This window comes from Indicator indicator, chromosome 18 (genome assembly GCF_027791375.1).
Source record: "Indicator indicator isolate 239-I01 chromosome 18, UM_Iind_1.1, whole genome shotgun sequence".
In the NCBI taxonomy this organism is placed as follows: domain Eukaryota; kingdom Metazoa; phylum Chordata; class Aves; order Piciformes; family Indicatoridae; genus Indicator; species Indicator indicator.
This window is the reverse complement of record NC_072027.1, coordinates 8,219,453-8,245,570: the sequence shown is the minus strand read 5'-3', so window position 1 is coordinate 8,245,570 and position 26,118 is coordinate 8,219,453. Positions and strand designations below refer to the sequence as shown.

Sequence of the window (26,118 nt, the reverse complement as noted above, 5' to 3'; positions counted from 1 at the left end):
CAGCGCCGGGCCCGCCTGGCCCCGTAGGGAGAGCAGCCATCGCTCGGAGCAGTGCCGACCTCCCCGCTGGAAATGGCCGCCACGCCGCTGAACTCCGCCGGGATGATACACAGAACTGTCCTCATCCCCCCGCAGCCTGGAAATGTCCCGAGACCGGCTCGTAGGCGCGGCCGAAGCCCCTCCATCCCTGACCTCCGGGTCTCGCCGGTGGCCGTGGTCCACAGAGGGCAGCAGGCTGGGTGCGGGGGCGGCTCTACCAGGCTCGGATCCCGTGTAATGTGGAGATGCCCGCGTTCCCCTGCGCGATGGGCGTCTGCACGGAATTCAAGTCCCCTACGCTGAAGTTCATGAAGTTGTTGCCGGCCGCGGAGGGTTGCATGGTCTGCATGGATGGGTAGTTGCAGTTGTAGTTGGCGTTGCAGGCGGGACTATTGTAGTTGGTGTACGCGGGGTAGGCATTGTAGCTATAGGGGTTAATGCTGACATTGTACGGCGAACTGTAGGGAGAAGACTCCCCCAGGCAGGGTTTCCCATCGCGCACCAGCACCGGCACCGCTATTCTCCGGGGTGGAGGTATACCCACCATCTCGAGGGTCTGATCCTGTCTCTGCCTTTTGCATTTATACCTTCGATTCTGGAACCAAATTTTCACCTGGGTGGAGGTGAGCTTCAGGACATTCGCTAGATGGTCTCTCTCTGGAGCCGAGAGGTATTTCTGCTGCTTGAACCTTCTCTCCAGTTCGTAGACTTGGGCTTGAGAGAAGAGAACACGAGGTTTCCTCCTTTTCCTCTGTCTGGGGCGCTCGGGATCTTCCAAGTCTCTTTTCTCCTGCTCCAGGCTCTTGTGCAGAGAACACATTTCTGCAAAAAACAAATGGGCAAAGGAAAAATGGGGAGGGGGAGAAGCAATGTTCAATAAACCGTGAGCACTGTCAGCGAGCCCTGCCCTGGGTCGGCCCCGCAGGTACAGCGGTCCCTGCGGCAGTGGGACCGTCCCTACCCGATCTGGAAGTACCTCCTCAGCAATTTTCCATGGGTCACTTTGTTTGTGTGAAAGCAAGGATGCTCCATGCACTGATCTGAGTCACGACCACCTGTGCTGCAGCCTAGGTTTATCACAAGCAGATTCGTACTGAATCCCACCCTGGCACCCAGGGCCTACGCTCATTCTAGGGAATTAGAAATTAGATTTGTCGCCTAATTTCTGGACAAGATCGCGGCCTCGTGTGTCACCCTGCCACGTTGCGTGTCCCCTCGGGCAGCCAACGCGGCCACAGCCCCAGTCGCGGTCGGGGGAGCCGCGGGGTCGGCGGGATGCTGCTCACAGGGGGTCTGTACCGCTCTTACCCCACGGAGCCTGGAAGGGGATTAAGATGGTTTGACTACTCGCGCTCTCCCTGCCCCGGGCCCAGAGGCCTCCTGCCCGCAGCCCCACACCGTCTGTCCCCTGTCCGAGCCGTCCCCAGCTGAGCGCCCGTTCCCAGGCTGGGGGTCGCTTTCCCGCTGCCCTCCCTTTTTCTCAGCTGGGAGGCGAGCCCGGCCAGCATCACTATACTCGTTACCTTTTTTCTCCGCCTTGGGGTCCTTGGCTGAGTCCATCTCCACATAGCTTTTAACGTAGTAGGAGCCGGGGAAGGCTGCGGCGGTGGTTTTGGCCGGGTGGGGCTCGGGCAGCTCCTCCCGCAGGTCGGGCAGGGCCGGGGGCTCGGCGCTGTAGGTCTCCTGCTTGAAGGTGGCCAGCATGCAGGAGGGGGAGGACAGCGAGGAGAGCTCCATGGAGGCCAGGCCACTCTGATGCTGTTCCAGGTTCAAAATATCCTTAACCGAGAAGGGTGTCGTTGTCACAGGGCTAGGAAACATTGCGGAGGAGAGCGGGGCTGCTGCCGGAGCCCAGGGTCATGGAAAAGTAGATGAGGAGCAGCCAACCTGAAGCAGTGGTGGAGCGTGGGCTCATGGAGGGGGCACATAGCATTCCCGCGAGTAGCCTTGACTTGTGCACTGGAGGCAGGTAGGACCAGACCATAAGGGAAGGGAAGGAGGGACTAGGCAGTTTTTGGGTGACTTTAGCTTTCTATTGGCCAACATTGCAGTGATGGTATGAGAGATGCAAAGTTCCATGTCACCTAATATAGTAATACATCTCAAAAACATCCCCACTCATTTAAAGGGGCGGCACTGTATTTATCCAGCTTTTCCCTGCTGAGTTTGTTGATCCATTAAAAAAAAAATCCAGAATGGCCTTATGTGTACAAAGTCACTATCTGATGCCATCTATCATACAGTCAGATTAAATAAACAGGCCGGGAGGAAACCATCAACCAAATATGTGCTGATTTCTTTTCTTTTCTTTTTTTTTTTTTTTAAAGAGAGGGAATGGAGGTTTCGTTTTTAGTATTCTGCAATATCCGATCCCAGGAACTGGAGAACGGGAGTTCACTATTGTGTCAGGAGCACTCAAAGGGAAATCCACGCTTAAGGTTTATAGGGATATTCTGAAACAGCACAACGCCCGAAAAACTCAGCTGATAGAAGAGAGACCCAAAATAAGCCCCTGCCTGGCTTTGGAGGGGAAAATTCCTTTTGGGTTTTTCCTCAGCCTGTTTGTAAAGCTTTCAGACCAAAAAACCAGCACTGTCCGCAAAATAAGAAAACAAACTAAAACAAACAACTAAGAATAAAAAATAAAATTAAGGAAAAAAAAACTCGGAAAAAAAATAACCACGTGTTGAAGGCTTTGCGAAACCTACACGAGTCCTGAGGGCAAGAGAAGAGCGAGTCAAAGCAGCCGGCGGCCGGGCTGTGCCCGTTCCCGCAGCACGGGCGGGCGCACGGCTGCCGCAGGCCCCTGAATTCATGGGGCAGAAGCGGGATTGCATTAATTTAACGCACTGGAAGTCGGCGATTGAAGAGGGGCGTTACGGCGCTTTGTGGCTTCGGGGGCTAAGAAAAAAGATATAAAAATCCTATATGGCGACTTTCTGTTTGCGGAGCACCCGGCACCGAATGGCTCGGGGGTCGGCTCGACCCTTTCGAGTCCCGGCGTGACCGAGAGTGGTGGAATATGAGACTAGGACCGGGAAGCCAAGCCGAGAAGCCCCGCGGGGCTGCGGTAAATAGGGGAGTTCCTTGCCCGGACCTTACCCAGGAAGACTATGAGGTCTCAAGGCGAGATTTCCAAATCCTCCCTCGTTCGCAGACGATGAAACGTCCCGAAGCAGGGAAGAACGCGGGCACCTGCCCGGAGCTGCCCTCCCTGGGCTGCTTCATCCTGAGGGTACCTGCTGCTGTCTGCCCTCCCACTCCCCTCCGAGATTTTGTTTCAACACCCTCGGCCTCCCCTCTGGGGATATTTTTGAGAGCGACTTTTGTCCTACTCTGGCAGCCTCTTGCCGCAGCCGTTTGCCGGTGACCTGGGAGCAGTTTGTTCGCGAAGCCATTCCGGATCTGGCGATGACAGCTGGAGCGATGAATGTGTACGGGAAGACCTGAAATGTTGCTATTTAATGAAGGGAGGGAGGCGTCCAAGCGACCATCTCGCTCTTAGTGGCTGCGCTTCCTGCGGACTTCCCTGGGAAAAGCTCGGAGGGGATTTTCCTAGTTTCAGGAGAAAGGGTGAAGTGTCCGGGGAAGGTGGATGCAGCTCCGGTAGCCCTGCCTGAGAAAGGGGACTGGAGAGGGACTTTGCTGGGTGTCTGCGGTACCGCCTCCTCTCTGCACGGCTCGGCGGCCTTTCTAACCTCGTTGTCTCCTTTTTATTACAAGCTAATCGTGATAGGTTAGACAAATATTTAAATAAAGAAGTGATCCCAATTTTCCCCCGGATCCAGACCCGTGTATGCAGGTTCGCCTGCCTTGGTGGCATCCACATCCCCTGGGACAGGAGAAACAGGGTCCAGCGCTCCCTTTTTCCATCATTGGCCCAAAACACCCTTCCCAGATCAGGCCCGGAGCTCTCAAGGCAGTGCCTGTCTCCGGAGGTCTTCCTTTGCCCGGTGAACCCGGGACGGGAAAGCCGCCCTGAGGCGATGGGTGTCCGAGCTCGGCCGCTCCTGTCCCGGAGTGCGTCCCCGGCGGGGTGGCCCTGGCGGCGGGTTCTGCACGCACCGGACGAGAACTGCCGGCTCACCACCGCTCTGGACTGAGGACTGACTGGCTTCCTCCAGACCCCCAATCACACGGCGGCTCCCGATCGATGTGGGCTCGGCTGCAGAGGGTGGAAGTGATTAATTGAATGATAAGCCGGAGCTATCATTTGGAATGTCATTAATGCGTCGGGGAGACATTCATTGGAGACAGACAGCGTTATCTCTGCTTTATCTTCAACAATGCATCACTTCCAATACTGCAGTTTAGAAACAAATGGGGGCTTTAGCCTTAGCCCTTCTCTTGATGTTTATATTTTTGGAAGAATCACAACTAGTGGGAGTCCCGGGCTCGGCCCCCTGATAAATGAACATTAGCACTTTTTAGAACTACTGTATCAACAAAAAGAGCTGCAGGGCCGCAATAATTGGTGAAAAAGCAAACACTCCGCAAAGAGAGGCCAGGTCTGTTCTGTGTCCGGCTGATTGATGAACAAGTTACTGACACACAGCAGCTCACGGACTTTCCGGGTCGGGGCTCAGCACCCATTTCCACCCCCCGCCCCCGCTTTCCTCCTTTCTCAGTGCTCTCCAGCAGCCTGCTGAAGCCAGGCTCCGACAGTAAAGGGCGTCTCTGCGCAGGACAGCCAAGCAGAGGGGACAAAAGTGCCTGGTTCACCCAGCTCCGGACCCTGCATGGAGCCCTCAGACGCCGCGGCTCGGTCCCCGTCCTGCCCGGCCACGCTTTTAGATGTCTCAAACGCCTTGTGTCCTCTGCGGGGTCGCTTTCAATTGAAGGCTGCTGGGGCGCGAAATTAGAATGGTGTTTAAAGGAGTAAAGCGAGACGGGACCCCGGAGGAGCCCCTTGAAATACCTTCTCCAGCCCACCCATCCAGCTGGGACCCAGGCTCCGTGGGTGTAGGGTGGGGAGAACCGGGATGAGCATGTTTCTGGCTGCAAGGGGAAAGCGGGAACTGCCTGGCTCTCTTTCGCAGCCCTCACACGGTTTGCAGGTTTCTCTCGATGCCCTTTTGGGACCGAGCTCAGAAAAGCCCCTCGTAGGGTCTTCCACACCTCGCTGCTTCTCTCCGGAATTGCTAAACGCTTCTCGTCGGTGTTGGGTTTTTGTTTTTAAAATATTTTCCTGCTGAAAACAAATAAACAAACAAACCCCCCAACCCTGCAATTAGCTCCGGAGAGCACATCCTCTCTCCCCTTGAGCTTTCGACACCTCTGACTGTTTAGGGAGAGAGAGATGGGGCCTTTTAAAAAAGTTTTCCTCTTAATCCCAGTCCCTTAAGATGTCCCAGGGCCCCCTCCCGCTCTAATTCCCGGCTATCTCCCGAGGATTCTGTTTATACCTCACCAGTAAACGCCGGGGTTTGAAACCTTGTCACTAATTGAGTGCTAACACTTCAGGTGCTATAGATTTGTTAAGAGCCAGTAGTCCAGAAATAGCCTATTAGGGTTTCCTTGGAGAACTCATGCCAATCTCCTGTTTCCCATCGTGGGCGGCGGGAGCTGGTGGGATCTCGGGATCTCTGCAAGTCCCCGAGGGCTCCCCAAGGTCTTTTGGGCAGTTCGTTCATTCGAAGGTTTGGAAGGGGATGCTACAAACCGGCAAGCCATGGTTGAATAAATCCTTGGGGCGTGATAGCTGGTTTTCTGTGATTGTCTGCGGGGGTCCCGGAGGGGACGAGGGCTGTGGGGGGGGAGGGGGAACACTGCCCGGCTGCGGGAGGCGGCTAGAGCCAGGGAAAAGTATGCTTTCACCCATCCGGATTTCTGCTGAGAAAACTGGATTTGGAGCTGTCCAGGAGCTCTGATCTGCTGTAGCTAAAATCTTTTCCTTGCTTTGCCTTTTTTTTTTTTTTTTTTTTTTTGGTTCTTCTTCCCCCTTTCCATTCTTTTCTTTCTCCCGCGGTACTTTGCACCCTACCGAAGCCTTTGCCGGCCGCCTCTCTCTGCTCCCAGAGCTGAGGTTGCTGCAGGGGACAGTAGCCCCGCTCCTCGGCCACAGCCTCGGGCACCGTCCAAGAGTAAGCGAATATTGACCTTGACGTGTGGGCGACCTTGGCGAGGGGCCTCGACTCTGCCCGGTGGTAGGGGCTGCAGCGTCGGCAATGGATGTGTATGTGTGTGTGTGTCTCCTGCGGGACAGCGCTACTCGCTGACGGCAGGGCAGGTGCGGGGCGGCCGCCCCGCTGCCATCTAGTCGGCCTCCAGGGCTCCGGCCGCCGTTGCTGGATCCCCGACGTGCATTTGAGAGAGCACCGGCCCTTTCCCTCCGTGCAAACGGACTGGACATAGCTGATGCGGGTGGGCAGGATGGTGCCAGAGCTCAGCACGGGAATGCAGCAGCCAGAAAGCACCAAAGTGTCTCTTTATTTCCGGATAATCTATGCAAAGCGCCGAATAAAAGCGACCGATGTCTTTTGGGGTTTGGTGCTCCTACACCCGCTTTCTCGGCGGGCTGCGAGCAAAAGCCCGGAGCTGGCTCGGTCGCTGCTTTCCACATCTGTCGGTTACTCTGGAGGGGTGACCTGTCGAGGGGGACTTGGGCAGCAAATGCCATCGTGGATTTTCTCCTCCTGTCCTGGGCTCTGTGCCTGGAATCTGACAATTAAACTGATTCCTTGCAACCCTGGAGATGGATTTTTTTTTTAAAAGTTTTGGTGGGTTTATTTTGTTTGTTAGTTTGTGTTGTTTGTTTGTTTGTTTTTTTCCCCCGGCTGAAGTGAAATCTGAGAGCAAATCAGACAATTAAAAAGCTTTAATTTTGCCCTGCTTACAACTTCTTCTACTTGTAGCTGTGCTGGGTTCGCTGGGGAAATAAGCCTGATCTGGTGTGCTGCCGCTCTTGCCTCTTCCCCTGCCCCCTCAATGAAGCCATCTCGCTACTGACACCGGGTCCGAGATCCGCCGTTATTTTGCGCTCCAGGAAAAACTTTTTAATGCGGCCAGTTCATTACAAAGGCCCTCGTTCGTTACATTTCCAAAGGGAGCGCACACAGGACAGAAGCAATACGGTTGTTTTAGCGACAGGAAAATTGAACGACCGAAGAGACTTTCAAGTTTAGTAAATGCAGCAACGGTTTGACACACGCGTCCGGCAGCCAGGTGCCTGGGGATGGCCAAGAAAACTGTTTTAAAAACGAAATACCTTCCAGGTATTGTGAGGCGTGAGTTGTTTCGAAAGGCAAAGCCCTAAATAAAGCAGGGTTGCCCTTGCCCTCTTCCTCGCAGCCTTGGCCCGCTCTTCCTCCCTTGGGCGGAAAGCTTCCCACCGGCTCCAGAAGGAATGGGAGCAGTGCTTGGCTGGGGAGTCTGAAACCGCCGCAAGGATTTCAGGGTGTTTGCAGCTTGTCTGTCCGCAGGACGTTTTCCAGAGGAGATAAAGGTCTGACTTCTTGGATACTTCCTGCTGGCCGTGCAAATCCGATCCGTCTTGCGATGTCACCATGCGCGTTTTGCGCTCCCCAGGATCCTGGCGGGGGCCGCGCCGGGCTGGGACAGGACCGGGGCAGTGGGGTCCTGCTCCGACACCCCCCATCTCACTCCTGCCTCCGGCACCTGGGTCTGCTCCTGGCCGCGTAGTGCGAAGAAGGGGAGTGCAGCCTGGGGGAAGCAAGTCTTGGGAAGCCTTTTTAAAGATGAGTCCGTTTTTGGGCTTTATTTGCACTAAAAGTGGTTTTTTCCCCACCACACACACACACTGTGGAAATGAGGGACCGGCACCGTTCCCAGCCATCGCCCTGCCCGAGGGTGCCGACTCTCAGCGCCGTGGGTCTGCGGGGTCGCCGGGGAAGCAGGACCCAGCCCAGGCTTTCTCGGAAAGCCCTTTCTCGGGACGGGTGGGAGGATGGACCCTGGCGAGTAGAGTTACAGAGCCCTGACCCCCACCTCTGCTCTCGCGTCTGCCGGCGCTGTCCTCTGCTCCGGCGAGGGTGCAGCCTGTGACCCACAACCGGAGGGGCATGAAATTGACTGCCCTAAGGGCAAGCTGCGGGTATGGAGCTATATTCTTGTCCATGCCGAGCTGCCTCCTCCACCCCCGCTTCCCTCAGGCCTTTGCGATGCGGGTGGCTTTGCCTTTCCCCTCTGTCCCCCTGCACCGGGAAGGCGACTGAGACGGCCCCGTTTCTTCTCCCGCGCTTGCCGCGGTGCAGCGAGGCAGTCCCGGGGGAAGCACGGCTCTCACCCCTGTCCTGCAGAATTCAACTCCCTGGCCCCAGGGTGACTGCTGCTCTGGGAGGGAGACCAGGCCGTCTTCCAGGTAATAACAGATCATTTTTCAAAACCACAACAAAACCTCAAAAAAGCCAAACAAATAAAAAACCCGAATTAAGCAGAAACCAACCACCACCAAACAAATAAAAAGAAATAACCACCCCTACCCCGAGAGACAGACGGGCGGGTTTGGCGGAGCCCGAAACAGAATTCCCACCCCTGGATTCTGTAAAGGGAGGCGCCGGGAACACGGGATTGAGAGCCGGGGAGGACGACGCACACGCTGCCCGCCCCCTCAGGGCTCTCGGGCGGCTCATGGCCAGAGCAGGACCGGGCCTTTAAGCCGTTCTTTTTCTCTAAGCGGGAAATGATTCGTTGTTGTTTTTTTGTGGCGGTCTGCCGGGTGATGGGTCGGTTGATCCGAAGGGTCTCCTTTCTGTATCCTCTCCATAAAACGAACTCCGAGTGCACCCGCAGCTTGCTTCGCAGAGGGAGAAACGGTTGGGAAGAAATCCGTGCAAAATTAAAAATGTATGAGAGTGAGAAAAACTGGTTAATGTGTATGTGGGACTTTTTTTCATCAGTCTGATGAACATACGATTCACCAAACGTAAAATAAGACGCATGTCAAGGGTATGTCAAGAAGAAAAGAGCGAGAAGCAAAGGAAAAATCTTGTAAGAGTTGTTGTTCTAGATTTTTACTCTTTTTAAAAATATTTTTTTTGGTCCGGTAAATTTCCTCTTTTCGGATATCTTCACAACTTTCTTTTTATGTGTCAAAAGAAAGTAGCATAAGCGAAACCGGATCTGCATTTCTTTGCCAATTCCTGCATTAATTATCCCCTTTTTAGAGCGGTAGAAGGAGAAGCGTTTTTAAACGGCAGCGTTTTAAAAATTTATTTTATTTTCCTCAGAGCCCCATCAATATTGTGCTGGTTCCTCAGTGCCTGCCTTGCTCCCAGCCAGCTCTGAGGGCTTTGCCGTCCCTTCCCAAGTCCAGCCGCTGCCCACCTTCTCTGTTTGTCAATTAAAGGAAAACAAAACAAAACCAAAAACATGTGAAATGCATGAAATCGCAAACGCCCTTTGATTTCATACACAGAATTTATTTCTTATAGAAATTGAAGGGTTTTGGGTTTTCTTAGCGTTTTCTTATGGTTTTGCACACTTTTCTCCTGAGCGGTCCTAAGGGGTTACTTTTGGGTTTTAATTGCACAGTAACTTTAGTTTCTGAAAGCGAAAATTAGTGACAGGAGCTGTCGGGGGACGGGGCAGAGATGCTTTTGGGAAGCGGATCCGTGGGGAGGGATGAATTCCAAGGAGCTGTCAGGGGGAGCTCTGGGGCATCCCAAGCAAACGGGCTGGTCATATTCCGGAGTCCTGCAGCTAGTCGGGATGCTTGCTCTGAAAGGGATACCGAGATGTGAGACATGAAGGGGGAGACAGGAAAAGCTGGAACCTATTACCTGCTGTGGCTGAAAAACACAGCCCTGGGTGTCACTCTTGGATGTCTCCTGGTTTGGGTTATGGCACTAAGCCAGGACCTTGGGGTGTACAGAGGTGTGTGGGGCCAGGAGAGCTGCTGGCTTCCTCCAGTGATGATTTTGTAAACTGGCACAGGGATCTGCAGTCCCTCATTGTATATTGTGCTCAGACTCCCTAGAAGTCCTGAGCTGCATGTCGCTGGAGCTGTGGAACTCCAGGGTTACATGTCCCCAGGGCTGAACACCGCTGGGGCAGCACCTGCTGCAGCTGGAGGAAGGAGGGAGTGCTGAGGGGGGGTGTTGGAGAAATATAATTTGGGCCCATCTTTCAAGTCCCATTTCTCCGTTTTTCTGAGGCAGCAAATCAGGCAGAGCAGCCTTTAGGGGCACCTTCACGTTGAATATTAGAGCTGGAGTCAGAAAAGATCCCTCCCGTATGCGCTGTTTTTTGACCCTGGCCCATCACAATTTTAATATGTAGCCTTGATCAGAGCTCAAGAGGACATTTCCTTCTCCAGTGTTTCTCTGGGCAAAGAGGCACCAACAGATTTTTTCCATAATGATGAAAACATCTGGCTGTCTCCAAGCTGTCAGGCTCTGCGTTGCTTCTTCCCAGATGCCTTCTCCCTTCCAACTCGCCGGCTGCCCCAGCACAGCCCCTCTGTGCCCCTGACACTCTCTTGGGCGATGCACTTCCGACCTCCAGCCCCAGCCGAGATACTCGACATGGTGTCTGCAAAGGGGGACAGAAACTTCCTCACTGCAGCAACTTGGGTTTGGAAACACTTTTTAGGCACAGCCAGTCTGGGGATATGAAAATCTCTGTCCTGAAGTTTCTGATGCTTTTCCCTTCCCTCACTGTCTCCAGCAGAAGTTGTGTCCCTCACTATATAGCCCTGTACATGTGGTTCAGGATCAGCTGCCCTAGGGCTTCCAGCTCTCCTGTTTGGCAGAGTCCATCCCAGAGAGGGACAGACATCTGTGTTTTCAGCCAGGGCCCTGATCCTCACTGCTCATGATGTTAAAACATTCTGTGGTAAAAATGTGTCCCTAGTTTGTGTGTGCTGGAGCTGGATTATATATCAACTTTTAGGAAAATTCAAAACACAGTAACCCAGCAGAAGAGAAATAAGGAAATGTGTAAGGGCTGATTCAGTAACATCCTAAAGTGCCAATCAAATTGTAAATATCTGAATTACAAGGATCACTCGTGCTTGAAATATCATAACAGAACTGAGGCTCAAACTAGGAGGTCTATTACATATTGTGATTTAAAGGAAGAAAGTCACAAAACAGAACTGTTCCTGGGAAGTGAACAAATGTACATCTGACTGGCATGACTGGAAAAATAGTTTAAGTCACAAGAAAATGCTCTGAAAGATGCATTTGCACCAAAGAAGTCAGAGCCCTATCTAGGGTGACTCTTAAAATTTCGGTATTTAAAAAGAAGGATGTCCTATGTTTAAAAATATGACTTTACTTAGTCCCAAAGAAGAATAAACAAAGCAAAGGCAAACCCCTAAATGCCTCTAGAGACAAAAATGTGTTTAACCACAATTCTAAACTATCCTTTTCCTTCTCTCTCCCTGTTTTTAAAAAAATGGACAAACAGCCAAGCTCAAAAGCATTGTGTCATATTCCAGCCTCTCTAGCTTTGCTCTCATTGATGTCAAAGTTCATAAACCAACAATAATATTTACAAAATATGAATCTGATCCAGTAGGTCACATTCAGGCAGCGCTCTGCACTGGTGGAAGTTGTGGCAAAATGGATCAGAAAATGACCAGGTATTTCCTGTCTTGGCAACTCAGTTTTCATCAGGGATGTGAAACCTCTGATCCTTGGCTGCATTAGTGCTGAGACTTCAGGTGTTGTGCAGCAGGAGACAATGGACTTGTCACTGCTGGTGTAACTCCATGGTGGAGATCTAATGGAAATAGAGTAGATCTGTTTGCTTAGCTGACTCTGTCTCCTGTTCTTATTCCCACCACTTTTATTCTAAATCACTTGATAGCATTAACTAGATTAAAGTTCCTGGATAATATATCCTGCAAGACAGATTTCTACTGTGAATAAATGATGTTTGCTCTGTGTGATTTTGTATGACAAGCTCTAGCAGCCCTGGAGTAAAACTGCCTTTTGAAAACGCCTGTTGTAGGATTAGAGTCACTCTGAACTACTTTTTATCACACAGCAGCAAAAATGAGGCAAAAGGGACATCATGCAAGCTGCAAAGCCAGGGACTCTGCACTCAGGGTGTGACTCACTGTTGTGTGCATTCCCCATCGGGCTTTTGTTTTTTTTTCCCCTAAAGCCCCTGTCTCACAAGTGCATTGGGTGCACAGTGCTTGTGCAACAAGCACCCATTCAGTATTTAGTATTATCCCTCCTGTTGAGCTCCAGGCCTTGTCACACAGCAAAGTGCCAAAACACAGAGATGGAGCTTTTAATTTCCTCTTTCATTGCAGAGGTATCTGAGTGCTTTGAAGGTACAAGTGGTTGTTGTGCCTTTGTCTATTCTTTATGCAGGAGGAAATAATCCAGGAGCTTTATCTCTGCTGCCTAAAGAATTTGAGGTGCACAGTTTGAGGTTAAAAGCATCCACTGATTTGGGATACTCAGTGTGAAAAAGCTGCAGTATGAGTTAAAAGTATTTTTGATGTTAGAAGATGATACAATCTTCCATGTGTGTAGAAAGCACAGGGAAAAAGCTATTTAGAAGAGTGTATGACTTGGCTACATTTAGGACAATTCTTATATAGGTGACAAAAAGGCACAAAGTCAAATCTTTTTCTAAATACAGAGGTGTGCCACAGTTTCTTGAAGCAAAGGGCTCCAGGGTTTTTGTGATGCATCATTTTTCAGCCTTGCTCTCCACTGAGGTTTTCCAGAACATGGAGAGGTACTGTTTTGGGTCAACTGCTAAAAATTGCAGACTAGGTGAAAAATAAAGGAAATACAGGGCAAGTCTCCACTAGGTGGGAGAGCCTGTTCTGTGGAGAAGCAGCCACTTGCTTGTGGGACTGTGTGGATTGTCCCTCTCTGGCCAAGTGCCATCTTGTGGGACCTGCAGCCCTGCCTGGGAGCCCCCAGAGCTTGCATGGTTTGGGGATCACAGGGTATCGAGAGTGTGTGTGCTGATGGTGAGCAGAAGGCTCTTGCTGCTGTCTGAGAGGCTGGTTGTCCCCAGGAAAGACAAGAGCACCACTAAAGAATAACTTGGCCATGAAATTAGAAAAAGCCCAAAGCAAAGCAAAATGTCATGCAGCCCACAACAGCCAAGTAACTCCCTGTCTTTGTCTAACTGAGGACAAATATTATCTGTGGCCACAGAGCAGCAGGGATGAGATGCTTTCTCCAGCTGATGAGCTTGGAAAGTATTTGCACATGAACAAGCAGCAGGCGAAAAAAAGAGGCTTACTTTAGGTAAGTGCCCTGAACTGAGTGTTTACAAGCTATCCTCCTGCTCAGGTAGACATTTGGTTTGTTTTTTTAAATGAGAAAATGTATCACAGATAAGTGTCACTAGCAGCTTGTGCATCTGCCCAATTTGCAGAGAGTAGGACCACTCTACAGCCAGAAAAAAAAAAAAAGAAAAAAAGAAAAGTGGAACTCCTAACTTACTTACTTTTTGTTTACTTTCTGATCTGCAAAAGTGAAATCCTTCTAATTACAGCTCTCCAAGTGAATAGTCCGTTAGTACAAACTTTTAGCATCCTGCCTACTGCTTTGCACAGGGAATACTATCTCAGTCTGCTTTGTATCAGCTCTGTCTGGTTTTGGCCACCCCATTCCTCGAGCGGGTTTGCTTGTATCAGCCCTGGTGGTACATTGTTCTGATGGGAAAGGCTATCCTTAGGAACAGAAGTTGTTACCTCATCAGAAAGGTGTTAGGTGGGCCTAGCTTTTGATCACTTCATTAACTCAGATGTGATGGGACTGCTGTGGCAATTGCATGACCAATACACCGACTCATCCTGTCAAACCCATCCCTCTCTCCTTTCTGCCATCGGAGTCTTGAGATAAGCAATAGTGAGATGTCTGTCTGGCTGATGGAACTCGCAGTTTCTAGTCTAATCCGTGCTGGGCCACAGCACAAGTGTCTACCAAGGATCACAGAGTAGTATGTTTGATTCAATACACGCTGGTGGGTAAATTTAGAGTTGACAACTCCCTTCTACAGTTGGAGGACTCGAGCACAGTCCTATCAGGTGGCAACTGGCTGGGGGAGTATTTATAATCCATTTGCTGACTGGAATTAATATGAATCTGTCATCCCTTGTGTCACTTCGAAAACCACATAACCGAGGGCTGATGATGCCAATAGCTGTTGGTGATCTTTTCTGGCAATAGCTGAAGACATAGCTCCCAGCTGATTTCAGAAAAGAAAATTGTCACCAAGATAAAGCACTGTCTGGGTCCTCTTTTCTCTGAGCTTCCCAGACTTGGGGAAATGGGACATTTGATATGGCCAATAGATTGTAGTTTGGCCAAAGCACAGCTGTCTGGTTTAAGGAGCTGACAGCCATCTATGCAGCAAACTCAGAGCTTCTTTCCTCTTTTAATACAGAGTGGCATCTTGTGCTCCTGCCAGAGTCTAGCAGGTAATGTGCTCTGCTATCTGTGTCCACATACATGGAACTGAGACTTACCATATGCCCATATGTCCAAGTTTAGGATGCATGTAGATATGAGTCGATCTGCTTACCTGAGAGCAAGGCCTGCAGCTGATCTTGGTCTAGATACTTGGTGACCATTTGACTTGCCATTTGGCTCTCTGCATCTTCTGGAGAAGTGATGCAGTTCGTGTGACAAATGCACACTGGTTTACACCCCCTGGATGTTCACCCAGAAGTCCTTTCCAGCCTGCTGTCTGGATAAGCTAGTTGTATTAGTTGTCTTCTCCCAACACATGGAACTGAAATAGCACAGCTAGCTAACCTTTCCACAAGCTCCAGGTCCAGCCCTTCTGTGCTGCTCTCCTCTATCTTTTTATTTCCTTTCTTTTCAGCTTGAACCATTGTATTCAGTCAGCCTACCCCTGTCTGTCTAATAGAAATGCTTTGCTGCAGTTCCTTACCTCTACTGTTTGGCTTTTGTATCTGTTAAAAACAGCCATGAGTTGTCTCAGCAGCAGTTTATTGTAAGCAGCATGCACCCACAGTGGAGAGGTCTGTAGGCTGTGAACAGCCACCCACATGCTCCTGCTCAGCAGCCACAGCTGGGATGGAGCTATTTCTTGCTTGGGAGAAAAAAACCCAACCTGTCTGTCAAGGCTTCCTGACAAATGCAGTCACTTGGTTTTGCAGTTGAGTAACCCTGTGTTAATGTTTGTGATTCAGCACCCCTAGCACACGTTCTCCTCTTATTTCAGTCTCTGTAGATGTGTGTAAGAGGGCTGCTCACTGCAGAGACCAATTTCCAGCCTGAATGTATGTATGATGGGTGCTGAGGAATCCCTGATGTGATGTGACAGTAGAAGGGAAAGAGTGATGCTGGGTAAAGCCACAGGACATGTGATTAGATTACAGCCTGTCTGTCAGGGAGGCAAATCAGGCTGTTATTAATTTCAGCATGGCAAATATCCTTTATTTGCTCTTTGGCAGGAGGTGGTCAAGTCTGCAACTACAGGCAGCAACAAGCATTTGAGAAATAGTCAAAAAGGCAACCCAGAGCCCTGCTTCCTCCACGACTAGGTTCAGGAGCCATGCACACATACATATGTAGGGATATAGGTGTAGAAGACTGAGGTGAGTCTTGAGGGAATTGAGACATTTAACACTTTAACAACTTCCCAGAATGAAAATGGAAACCAGGGAGAAAGATTCACAGTGAAAATACAGGACCCTCTGAAGGTGAGTCAGTCAGGAGACTATATGTATTCCACTTTGCCAGTGACATTAGCTACCTAGAGCAAACTGAGTGGCTGTCCCATATTTGAGAGCCATGTGCTTCCCACTCTGTGGCTATCTCAACAGAACTACTGCATTCTTGTAGCATAATGCCCCTCCACTGGAAAACACACCTAGCACCTATCCACTGGATCCAGCTTGTTCAGTTGGCTGCTAAAAAATACTGAGCCCTGATAGACCTACCATGAGCAGGAGGATATGCAAGGGGTAGGTGTCAGCTCCCCATGTATCAAGAGCCACAGCAAAAAATCCTACAGGGTTACTAGAAGTGATAGGAGGTTTTCCTCTCTGCCATTACAAGGAAAGCCCAGCTTATATTTTAAACCCTGGAATGGCTCTCAGAATATATAGTTCTGCTCCTCAGTCTTTTGCAGGCTTGGCCCAGGTTCTCTGCATAGATGGTTCTGATTTAGGCAATAGTGTTGGTTTTTGTGGTGGGTTGAAACAGTTTTCCATGGGTCAGGGCTCCCAGTCCCTCTCCTGAATTACAGCCATCCTAATTGTACCAGCTAAATTGGCACATTACTGGGGGCATCCCAGTCTGTATCTGCTTCACCTGCAAAATGGTGATAAGACCCCTTCATCTCTTTGCCATTGTTGGGAAGGTCTTTGGAGCATGACCTGTACTTTTGTGTGTGTTTGTGCAGCACTTGGACACCATCATGGTCTGGACTGGCTTGTAACCTGTGGTATTATTTTTATTAAACTCCCCTGAAAACAAAAATATCAAGGCTGGCTCTAAAGGTTTTCATTTCCTAATAGGAAAGATGAAGCACAGGTTAAAACTTCAGTGAAAGTTGCAGACTGCTTTCTGGCCTGTTGGAAAAGAACAAACAGGATTTGATGATTTAAACATTTTTCCTCAGGCCTCCTACTTCAGTAGATCTAGTAAATGGAAATAAAATCTAGGACTGTTCTAGCAGTTAATTTCTCCTGGGTGTTGATGTTCATTTTTGTATTTCATTCTGTTTGCAAATAAGAGACTGCCTCTGTCTTTTCCTCTGTTTGGACACTAACCTCTTTCCTTGGAAATACAATTTAGCCACAGTTTATCTACAAGCAATAGAAGTAAAGAGATTTTAAAATCCGTTTATAACATATTCTCTCAAATTTTAGACCCAGGAAGATGAGACCTTTAAGAAAAGTGTGGTGGGTTTTTTTTTTTTTTTTTTTTTCTTTTTCCCTCAGTTATAGTTTCCTGGAGACTTTCCTGAGAAATAATGGGAAGCTGGTGGCATTCCCCAGGGAGCCACATGCCTGTCCTCTGCTTAATTCTCCAATGATCCTCAGCCTGGAGAGCCCAGCTCCAGCCTCATGCTGATGCTTTCTCCTGAAGTTGGCTGTGCAGCTTCTTTCCTGCTGCTGTGCCCCAGATGGACATGGCCAGATTTCAAATCTTTGTCATTAGTGTGCTAGAAAAGTAAAAAAAAAAAAGATTGTAGGCCTGGTGTGAAGGTTCCAAACAGGGTCTTATATTTCCTATTACTTTCTACCCACAGACCAGGTGGAATTGGGACTAGATAGTTAGAGAGGCAAGGGAGGTCATGAGATGAGACTTTTTTTCTGTGTCTCCAAGGCCACCTGTATCATGTGACAGCTGAGCATATGCACCAGCTCTTCAAAGTTTTAAATGTTGCTTCTAAAATCAGCACAGGTTGTTGTGCACAGAAAATTCTTCTTCCTTTGGAGATAGATTATGCTGTCTTCCTAGATTCCTACATCCTCCTGAAGTGGGAGGTTTTGTCCCTGAGACCTTCTTAGCTTCTTGCAGTTCGAATTTGTGTTTGTTTTTTTTTTTTTTTTTTTTAAAGAAAAATTATTTGACCATAATTATGCTCACTACATCTGAGAAGGATCTGGAATCCTCTGGTTTCAAATGAAAATTCCTAGAAGTTTTAAATGAAACTTCAGATAGATTTGATGGGGGTAGCTTAGGGGAAGTAAAGTATCTGTGGATAATATAGAGAATTCACCACTTAGCCTGTGACTGTGTGGAAGGGGATGCAAATCTTTCTAGTCTGACATGCTGCATGCACCTAGAGGAAACTGCACGGTAACCCACAGCTTGCTTCACACCAGATTGTTTCAGTATCTGAATTTGATTTCAAGCCCACATATGTTTCAGAAGAGAACTATATTCTGCAAACCTAAATCACATGAACTGCTGGAAGTCAGAACAGATTTGTCCCCAAACAGAAACCAGAGAAAAGGCTCCGTTCCAGAAAGTCTGTTGCCAGATGGTCATTTTGAGCAGAAGGAAAAGAAGAAAATGTTAAATACTGCTCTGCTTTGAAGAGTGGTTTCATAAGTGCAGTAATGTTATAGGTTGTTCTTTCCAAAGTAGTGTCGAGAGGTAGAGGTATATAATTTATCAATGTGCCTGTTCCCTAAAATGAATGGAAAATGCATGTTTAAAGTCCTTAAATTATTCTGTATTGCATCTCCTGGCATTCTTCTTCTCTGTATAAAATGCTTTACAATGCTGCACTACTTACTACTGACCAGCCCATGGGTCCTCTTCTTTATCTTGTGTTTTTTTTCTTCAGATATTTATTTCTCCCAGTATTTTTCCTGGCATCACAGTTAAGCAGATAGTTCTATAATTGCCTGATTCTTCCTGTGCCCTGCTTTTGAAGAGAAGAGGCTACCTTTGCCCTTTGCCCGTCTGCTGGTATCTCACCTGTCCCTCACAAGTTCACTAATGGCTGAGATAACTGGCTCCCCGAATATCCAAGGATAAAATTCCTTGGGGACAACAGATTAGGAAATATCACTCTTATCTGCATACTTTCCAGCTTGTTCTGTCCTCGCTTAAAACTGAGCACATGGTCTGTCCCTGCTATTAATTGTGGTCACTGTTGATACTTTCAGTGAAGAGAAGAGCCAGAACAGGCAGTGAGTGTGGAGGAATCAGGGACACATGTGCTCCCCACACAGCTGCAGGGCATCTCCTTCCTGCACTTCACATGAGTGTGATCAGAGTTAAATCGAATTTAGAGGAGCCAAACGAAAAGTGGACAGTGTACAAATGCTGACGAATCAAACCTTACAAGAACAATTCGGGCATTGCTCCTCTGTGGCTGGAGTTCAGCCTCTCTCCACCTGCAAGGTGAGATATCTGCTGGGTGAAGGGGCTGCGGTGCTTTCTCGGCCAGGGTCTGCTTATAGACATGTGTGGTGCAAGGTTGCCTTCAAGTGAAAACAGCAAGGTACTGCAGGGAAGGGAGCAGGAGGACTGTGGATCTCGTGGAAGGCTGAAGTAGATTTGGGAGCTGCACCCGCAGCTAGAGTTGGGACACACAGAGTCCAGAAAAGCAGAGTCTGTGGATTAGGATGACACAGGAACAATAAAAACCCCAAACCCAAAATAATAATTTGAGAAATTGTCCATAATTTTGCTAATTCCAACCGTAATCTGTGGTGGTTGTTCTCAGACCTTCTCTGGTTAAGATCTTGATTTTTTTTTTTCCTCACTTTTTTTTTTTCTTAAGTAGGAATAAGTTTTTTAGGTACACTGACTGGCACGAAGGGGCAAATGCACCCTGCAGTGTGCAGGAGGATGAGCTTTGCCCTGTTTCCCAGCTGCACACCACTCTGCTTTGCTTTTATTGGAGATAGGTAACTCTGGTCCATTTGGATTATTTTTCTCATTAAAAAATGCCATTAGCTTCAGAACTAATGACACAAATGGGCTGAGTATGACTTTCCTGAAAATAGCCTTTTAAAATTTTAATTCCTTTTACTAAAAAGGCTCTTGAAATTATCACTTAGAGCTCACTTAAAGTTAATACCAAGCTTTTACTGTTTCAGAGCCCACTGGCCATTTTTGGTGCTTCTAAATTGATTTTCTTCCTGTTTTAAGTACTTGCACTTCCTCTGCTGTTATTCTCAGATTTATCTGACAAATCTAGATACTGACAGGAGAAAGCTGAGTTTGTTCTCCAGAAGTAAGAGCTAAAAGAGTGTCCTCAAACAAACTGAAAACCTGAAGCAAACGCCTCCACGTGCTCTGTGTCCTCTCTCCATTCTTGTCATGTCTGATATTGCCTAAGCAGTGGGAGGCAGAAGAGCATAAAGAGTTATTTTGCTGCTGCTGCTATGGTTTCAGTCACATCCTTTGCTCTCCCCAGTGCTCTAAAACTGCATGGGAGAGCACATGGGAAATTTGGGACTGGGCAACAACATTTTAGAGGCTGTGGTGACAGAGACGTTTTACACTCCTCCTGCTGCTGCCGTTGTGCATAGAAGTCACACACAATTCCTTCCTGTTGGGGATGTGGCTGTGCTGGTGCAGGTCAGGTTGGTGGCTGCTGGAAGGCTGTTGTGGGAGCAATGCTCACAGGGAGGTTCAAGCAAAGATTTTAGCAGATATCATGGGTTCAGCTGGGTGAAAAGCAGTGAGAAGCATGGTACGAGGCAGAAAAGGGGCTGCGAGGGTAGAATTTAAGAAAATACTGACTCCTGCAAACTATTCTGAAGTTCAGATGAACGCCAGCGCCGATGCTGGGGTTTGTCTGGGATGCTAGAGGATGTAACGCTCCATCCCTAACCAGAATCTTCTGTCTATCATCGGTTTCGCTTCTGGTTGCAACCGAAGTCCGGACTGCCGTGTCCTTGAGGTCCACCTCTCAGTGCTGTGAAAGGTGCTCTCCTCCCTCCTGCTGCAAGGTGGTGCTGCAGAACAGGGAAATGAGTCTGCGAGAGCTGCTGGCTCTCAGAGCCAGGCAGAAGAAAGCCTTGCTGCTGGAGGACAGGGCCTTCTCTCCAAAGGCTGTGCTAGGGCTGTGAGCGGGTGCAGGAATTGTGGCAGCTGTGAGCGGGTGCAGGAACTGTGGCAGCTTGGGGCGACCTGGTGGGGCAGGGCAAGGGAGGGCTGGTGAGCCACGACAACCCTCAGGTGGGCTGTGGGTTGCAGCTAACGTGCACTGATTCTTCCCACCCAGGGAAAACTAACTGGTGATCCCTCCATCTCTTGCCTGCTCTGCAGATATGGTGGTGGCAGGGCAATAAGGGTGGAAATTCCTTATCTGCCTGTCCCCTATTGTTGTGGCTTTTTCTGTGCTGTGCACAGGAGGAAAAGGGCGACTTTGACTTGAGCACACTGGCTGGTATATACCTGGGTGATTAAGGTCACTGGTGTTATCATGCTGTGTCCTGGATGTCTGTCTCTGTCCTGCACTGATGCAGGTTGTAGTTACTTCCTTGCAGAAGTCCTGGTTCTTGCTTTCAGGACTGCTCACAGCCAGACTTTCTGGCTAATGTGCTCTGGTGAATGCAGCTGCAGGAGTTCAAGATGTGACTGCCTACCACTTCCCCATTTTGTGTTCTTGTGGGACAGGATCAGCTGTGCTTCTGCTTCTCCAGCCTGATAGCTTTTTTGGAGGGGCCAAACTGACCTTTATTGATGGCTTAAGCTGATGTAACAAATTCCTCCCTCCTGAACTAGAGGTGCATGTCCTATAGTGCCTGTTTTGCTTCAGGAGTGGTAACCATCAGCAATCCACAGCAAAATCCTTTGGCCATCTCAAACTACTCTGCTGTGGCTGACCAGAGGATGTAGGTCAGAGCCCTAAAGACAGCCCTTGCACTACATTTGTTCTTTTTTTTTTGCCATTCCTGTACTCATTTACTTACAGTTACACAATTTATCAAAGGTTTGTTCAGGCTCTCATGAGGATACTTTATTATGTAAGAAAACAATGCACAAGACCTTATTTTTTTTTTTTTTTAAGAAAAAGGGGCCAGACTTAGTTGTCTTTTTTATCTTGAAATTTATGAGGATTGAAATGGGAATTCAGAAAAGAAATCATGAGAAGGAATTATTACCCAAATCAAACTATCTAATGTATCAAGCACATCTGAAAGCCAAAGTAAGTATATAGAGGCCTGTTCTGGTTGTAAAGCTGATGTATTAATGTAGTATTAAGCAGTGAGTTAAATAAGGTGTTTGTCCTGGTTAGGGCCTTCAAGGTTTTGGTACTAACAGAATGCATTCTGAGATATCATTTCATGGCTAGAAAAGGCAAAGAAACATACTACTTTTCAAGTCATTAACACCTGAAGGGTAAATTACCTCAGTCTAACAGGTTAAATAAATCAGAAGGAAGAGATATGATTTCCACCCCCCTCACTTGCAGTAGAAGTTATTTTCATCAAAATCTTGTTGAGCTTTTTGACATGTTCTGGTCATGGTCTCTGGCTTCCACTGTTTCAGCAGTTTGACTTCCCTTTAAAATGCTGTCATCAGGTATGAGTTGTGCAATTTTTCCCTGTAGTGCAAAGGATTTTAACAGAGTAAGGTATAAGTTTGATTCTGTTTATGTGTGGGTGAAATGGAAAAGAAAATAAAATTAATAAGTTACTCTTTATCTACACCGTGAGCACCCACTGGCTGCAGGTTCCTTTTAAGCTGACACTGGTTTTGATGGCTAGTGTTGGCCTTGACTAGGTACAATGTCTTGTTTCCTGTTCTTATCCTCATTGATGTTTTTTTTTTCCTAAAGCACACAGCCCTAGGAGCTGTTCTGAGGGGTTTGGACGTTTTTTCTTCAGAGCCCACACAACTGCTTCCAAATACTGCCTGGAGGTGTTTCCCTGGCACAGAGCTGAATCCTTGTGTGGGGAGACAGCCTGGCCTGGGGCACCAGGTGCTGCTCTTAGAATAAGCCTGTAGTCAGTTTTGCAAACTTAGGTGTCCTACTTGGCTTTCAACTGCTGCTCCAGAATGCCAAGGGTCTCCAAGAGGTCCTGGGTAATACCTATCAGCCCCAGGTGGAGTCTTGGGTAATCTAGCATGTATCAGTTGGCTCCTATATTTGGCAATGGATGTCTTTCATCTTGCACTAGACATTGCTGTTGTTCTGCTGCATGCCCTCAAACGAGTCACTTCTCACTGCTCCTTTCATCCTTTGCTGTGGCTCTTTTGAGCGTCATCTCCTTGGTCCGTGGATTCTTGTACCATGTATTTACCTGGATCTGAGGAGGGAAAACAAGAGTCATGATCATGTGGCCCAGACCCAGCTGCCAACCACAGCAGGTCTGACAGGTCCAGCTGGCTGGGCACATGCACAGGGCACGGCTTGGGGAACATGTGGGGGCAGCTTGCCCAGAACTCATGCCCGTTTGAAGATGGAGCTTCCCAAAATCTGGAAATCGAGTAGGGCACTGTAAAGGATGGGCTGGTAGGGGGACCAGAAAGTTGGTGAATGGGTGTAGGAATACCAGGGGATGTAGTGGTGGTAGACTCAAAGTTATCAGTGTTTTTGCTTTCCCTTGCTGTTGGACAAGCACAACCCTTAGCTTTTGGGGCAGAGTTTTCAGGGACCAGAGCAGCCTCCCTCTGCTGTGCTATATTGCATGCATAGGCTAAGTCTCATTAGCAGCTCATTAGTGGCTCCCTTCCCTTTTTAATTGCCTTTTTTTTTTTTTTTAAACTTCTTGTGTCTTCTACATGCAGCAAGCAGGCTGAAGAGTCAGTGGAGAGGTAACGTCTCTGCAGTAATTCCTTTACTCTTTGTGCCTTCCACATCTGCCCAGTGTCTCCCTGCAGAAGATGTACCTCCTCAACCTCCAGTTGAGTTTGCCTCTTGCCATCCACCCCTAGTGATCAATTTCTGCTTTCAGCTCCATTCTCTTGAAACATCTTTAAGATGAAACTGTGGAGCAGCTAAGGGTTCCCATTTGCCTTCCCTTCTTTCCGTATCTTCTCTGTTCCTTCCCTTTTCTGACTATTCTTATGCTGTCCCTTCTGTTTGTTATTTCCCTTTCTGTTTATTTCTTCTTCATTTTTTTCTTTCTCCTTCCTCTCTCTTTCTCCCTCTCTCTCTTGCTGCTGGATATTATGAGCAGTGACAGCAATGCTGGGAGCTGGAATCCAGGGAGATAACAGCATTGCCATGAGAATCAGTCTGCTCAGCTACAATTAGCCCTGCTGATATCTTTCACCTGGACAGAGCTGTCTTATCATTGCTACTTCTTGGAAAATGAAGGGTCACAGATACTGATCGTAGATAGCATGACTCTGGCATTTCCCTCTGGTTTTCATGTTGCTGGAATCCCTTTTTGGCTCCCTTCTCTGTACAATTAGTTTTGCATCTCTTGTTCAGCTGTGCTGCTGTCAGATGGAAAGCAGGCACCACAGCTTTCCAAGGTTGTATGCCTGAAACAGAGACCCTGGGTAAATTTGCTTGGTGTGAACAACGGCACACATCCATGAATCCTGGATGCTTCTGAAGTTCAAAACCAGAAATAAAATAATGTGTCAGTGCCCCAGGGTCTCTTTATGGTAAATCTTTGCCCTGTCTTTGGAAACTATTGAGAAGGGTGCAAGGCAGAGCCAGCTGGGCTTGTTAACATCAGGCTGATCCACCCACCCTTCTCCTGGCTGATTGCGCAGTTCCTGACTATTGATGTGAAGAAGTTGGCAAATGCTCCCACAGCTTAATTTTCCACCATGGATGGGCTTTAGCAACTGTTTCTTGAGCCTGGATACAACAGTATTGTCCTTCCTGGCCTTTGTTTTGGTAGCAGTTCCATCTACCTGATAAAAAGAGACCAAAGCTCCTAAAGGCAACTACTCCAGTCCCTTTTTTTCTGATTTCTTTCTATTTGCCTTACAAATATTGCTCTGCAACAGAAATAAACTCTAGTTTCTTTCTTTTTGGGAACCTGAAAGAATCTGAACTGCAGGACAGCTTAGGTGCAGGGCCACACATAGCAGAGGTGGCTTTATGACTTGTTTGTCTTAATTTTTCTCTCTTTCCAATGCCTTAGAGACACAGTTGCTGTTGTTAGAGATCTGTTAGGTTGCAGTCAGGTAGTAAGTATAGAGATGCTGAAAGTAAACTAATGGCACTTGGTCACAATCAGGCGAGAAAAACTTAAGATTTGCAGAGAAATGGTGCTTCCCTCATTGACCATTTAATAAAGCCTGTCTTTGGGACAGGGGCAGGGATGACTGTCAATGTATTTTCTTTTTCCCTCTCTGCTTTTGCTAGAGATTTACTCCATTTGCAGACAGTACTGAGTGGGAAACAGCACTGTCCATCCTGTGGATGAGAGCCGATGTCTCTGTCTTTGTTTTTCCTTCTCCACCTTTCCCCCTGATCTGTTTTTTTTTTTTTTTCCCCATTTTCATACAAGGGTATAGCAGCCTCATCTGGAGCCTGTTGTGCTATTACTACCAGTAGCAGCATTTTAACTAATTGCAGGCTTTGTCACTGTAACCTGTGAGATGATGCCATGTACGCTACCAGATAGCTGATAACTCGCATCCAGTTGAGATGCCTCACGGCAACATACTGATATTTTGGTCACTGGGAGCACACAATTTGGAACCAGCTTGATGCTTTTGCAGTAATTTTGGAGCCTTGTGAGACTGCAAGCAGAATAATTTTTTACTTATCCAATACCAGACACCATACTGGGGGCGCACCCGCCCTTGTGTCATATGGCTGCAGAGTTGCCAATGCCATTGCAATGTCCCTAGGACTGGTCCTGGGTGTTGCTGCAGAGGAGTGAGCTGTGTTTGAGGGTGTGTGTGCCATCGAGCGTATCAGAGCCAGGCTTGTGTAAGCATTACTACAGGTCTACCACGTGCAGCTGCACCTGTGGCACTGCAGTCGCAGCCAGGGGACAACCTTGGATCCCGCAGCAGCTGTGAGAGCCGGTGGCTTCTGAGGGCTACAGCCCAAAGGACAGAGTGTGCTCAGCACAGTGAACGTGCCTTCTGCAGCCTGCACACAGGGAGGAGGGCTGAATTAAACTAGCTTGTGCCTTTTATGTAGCTGTCCTTCCAGCAGCGCTGTGCCTGGCTCTGCTGCTGCTCTCAGGCACTGGACACATGCCGTGCCTGTGGTAGATGAGCCACTGCTCAGGTTGTTCCCTCCCTTCCTATTGATGTTGCTCCAAAGCAATCCCTCAGTGGTAGCACTTGGTTTATCATGGCTTGGCAGGTTTTATGGCCCCTGAAGGATTTTAAGTTCACTCATTTTCCCATCCTTGAGAGGATTGCAAAGTTTGGAAAGTACTTTCACTTTTTCTTTCAAGGTAAGAATGGGTGTTGTTTTGGGGCTGAAGTTTCTTTTTCCTCTAAAGTTTAGGATTTCCATTGCAGCTTCTGCCCTCTCTGTCCTGCCTGTGCCTTGTGCTAGTGGAGAACACGATCCTCCTCTTAGCTGCCCACCATCCACTCAAACCCTTAGTCCTCACAGGAGGAAACATAGGTGAGTCGCCAGAGGAATGTGAATCCAATAAATTGCAACATTTGTGTGTTTACCTGACCTTCAGTGTTTACAAATTTAGCTGGCAGTCTCATGAGAGAGGGTTTGACCAAATTATTTGTCAGCTGGACCTTAATGCTCTTCTTGTTTCTGGTCAGTCTGGCATTACTGTAAGAACAGCTTGTTCCA

At 48.4% G+C, this 26,118-nt stretch overlaps 1 protein-coding gene across 1 annotated transcript; it reads right to left on the bottom strand.

Annotated features, from left to right (window-relative positions):
- Positions 1-253: 253 nt before the first annotated feature.
- On the bottom strand, positions 254-1,860 carry NKX2-5 (NK2 homeobox 5). Its single transcript, XM_054389259.1, has 2 exons — positions 1,563-1,860; positions 254-861 (listed from the first exon to the last, which is right to left on the bottom strand). Exons 1-2 carry the CDS (start codon positions 1,858-1,860, stop codon positions 254-256), a joined length of 906 nt encoding a protein of 301 aa, XP_054245234.1.
- Positions 1,861-26,118: the final 24,258 nt, after the last annotated feature.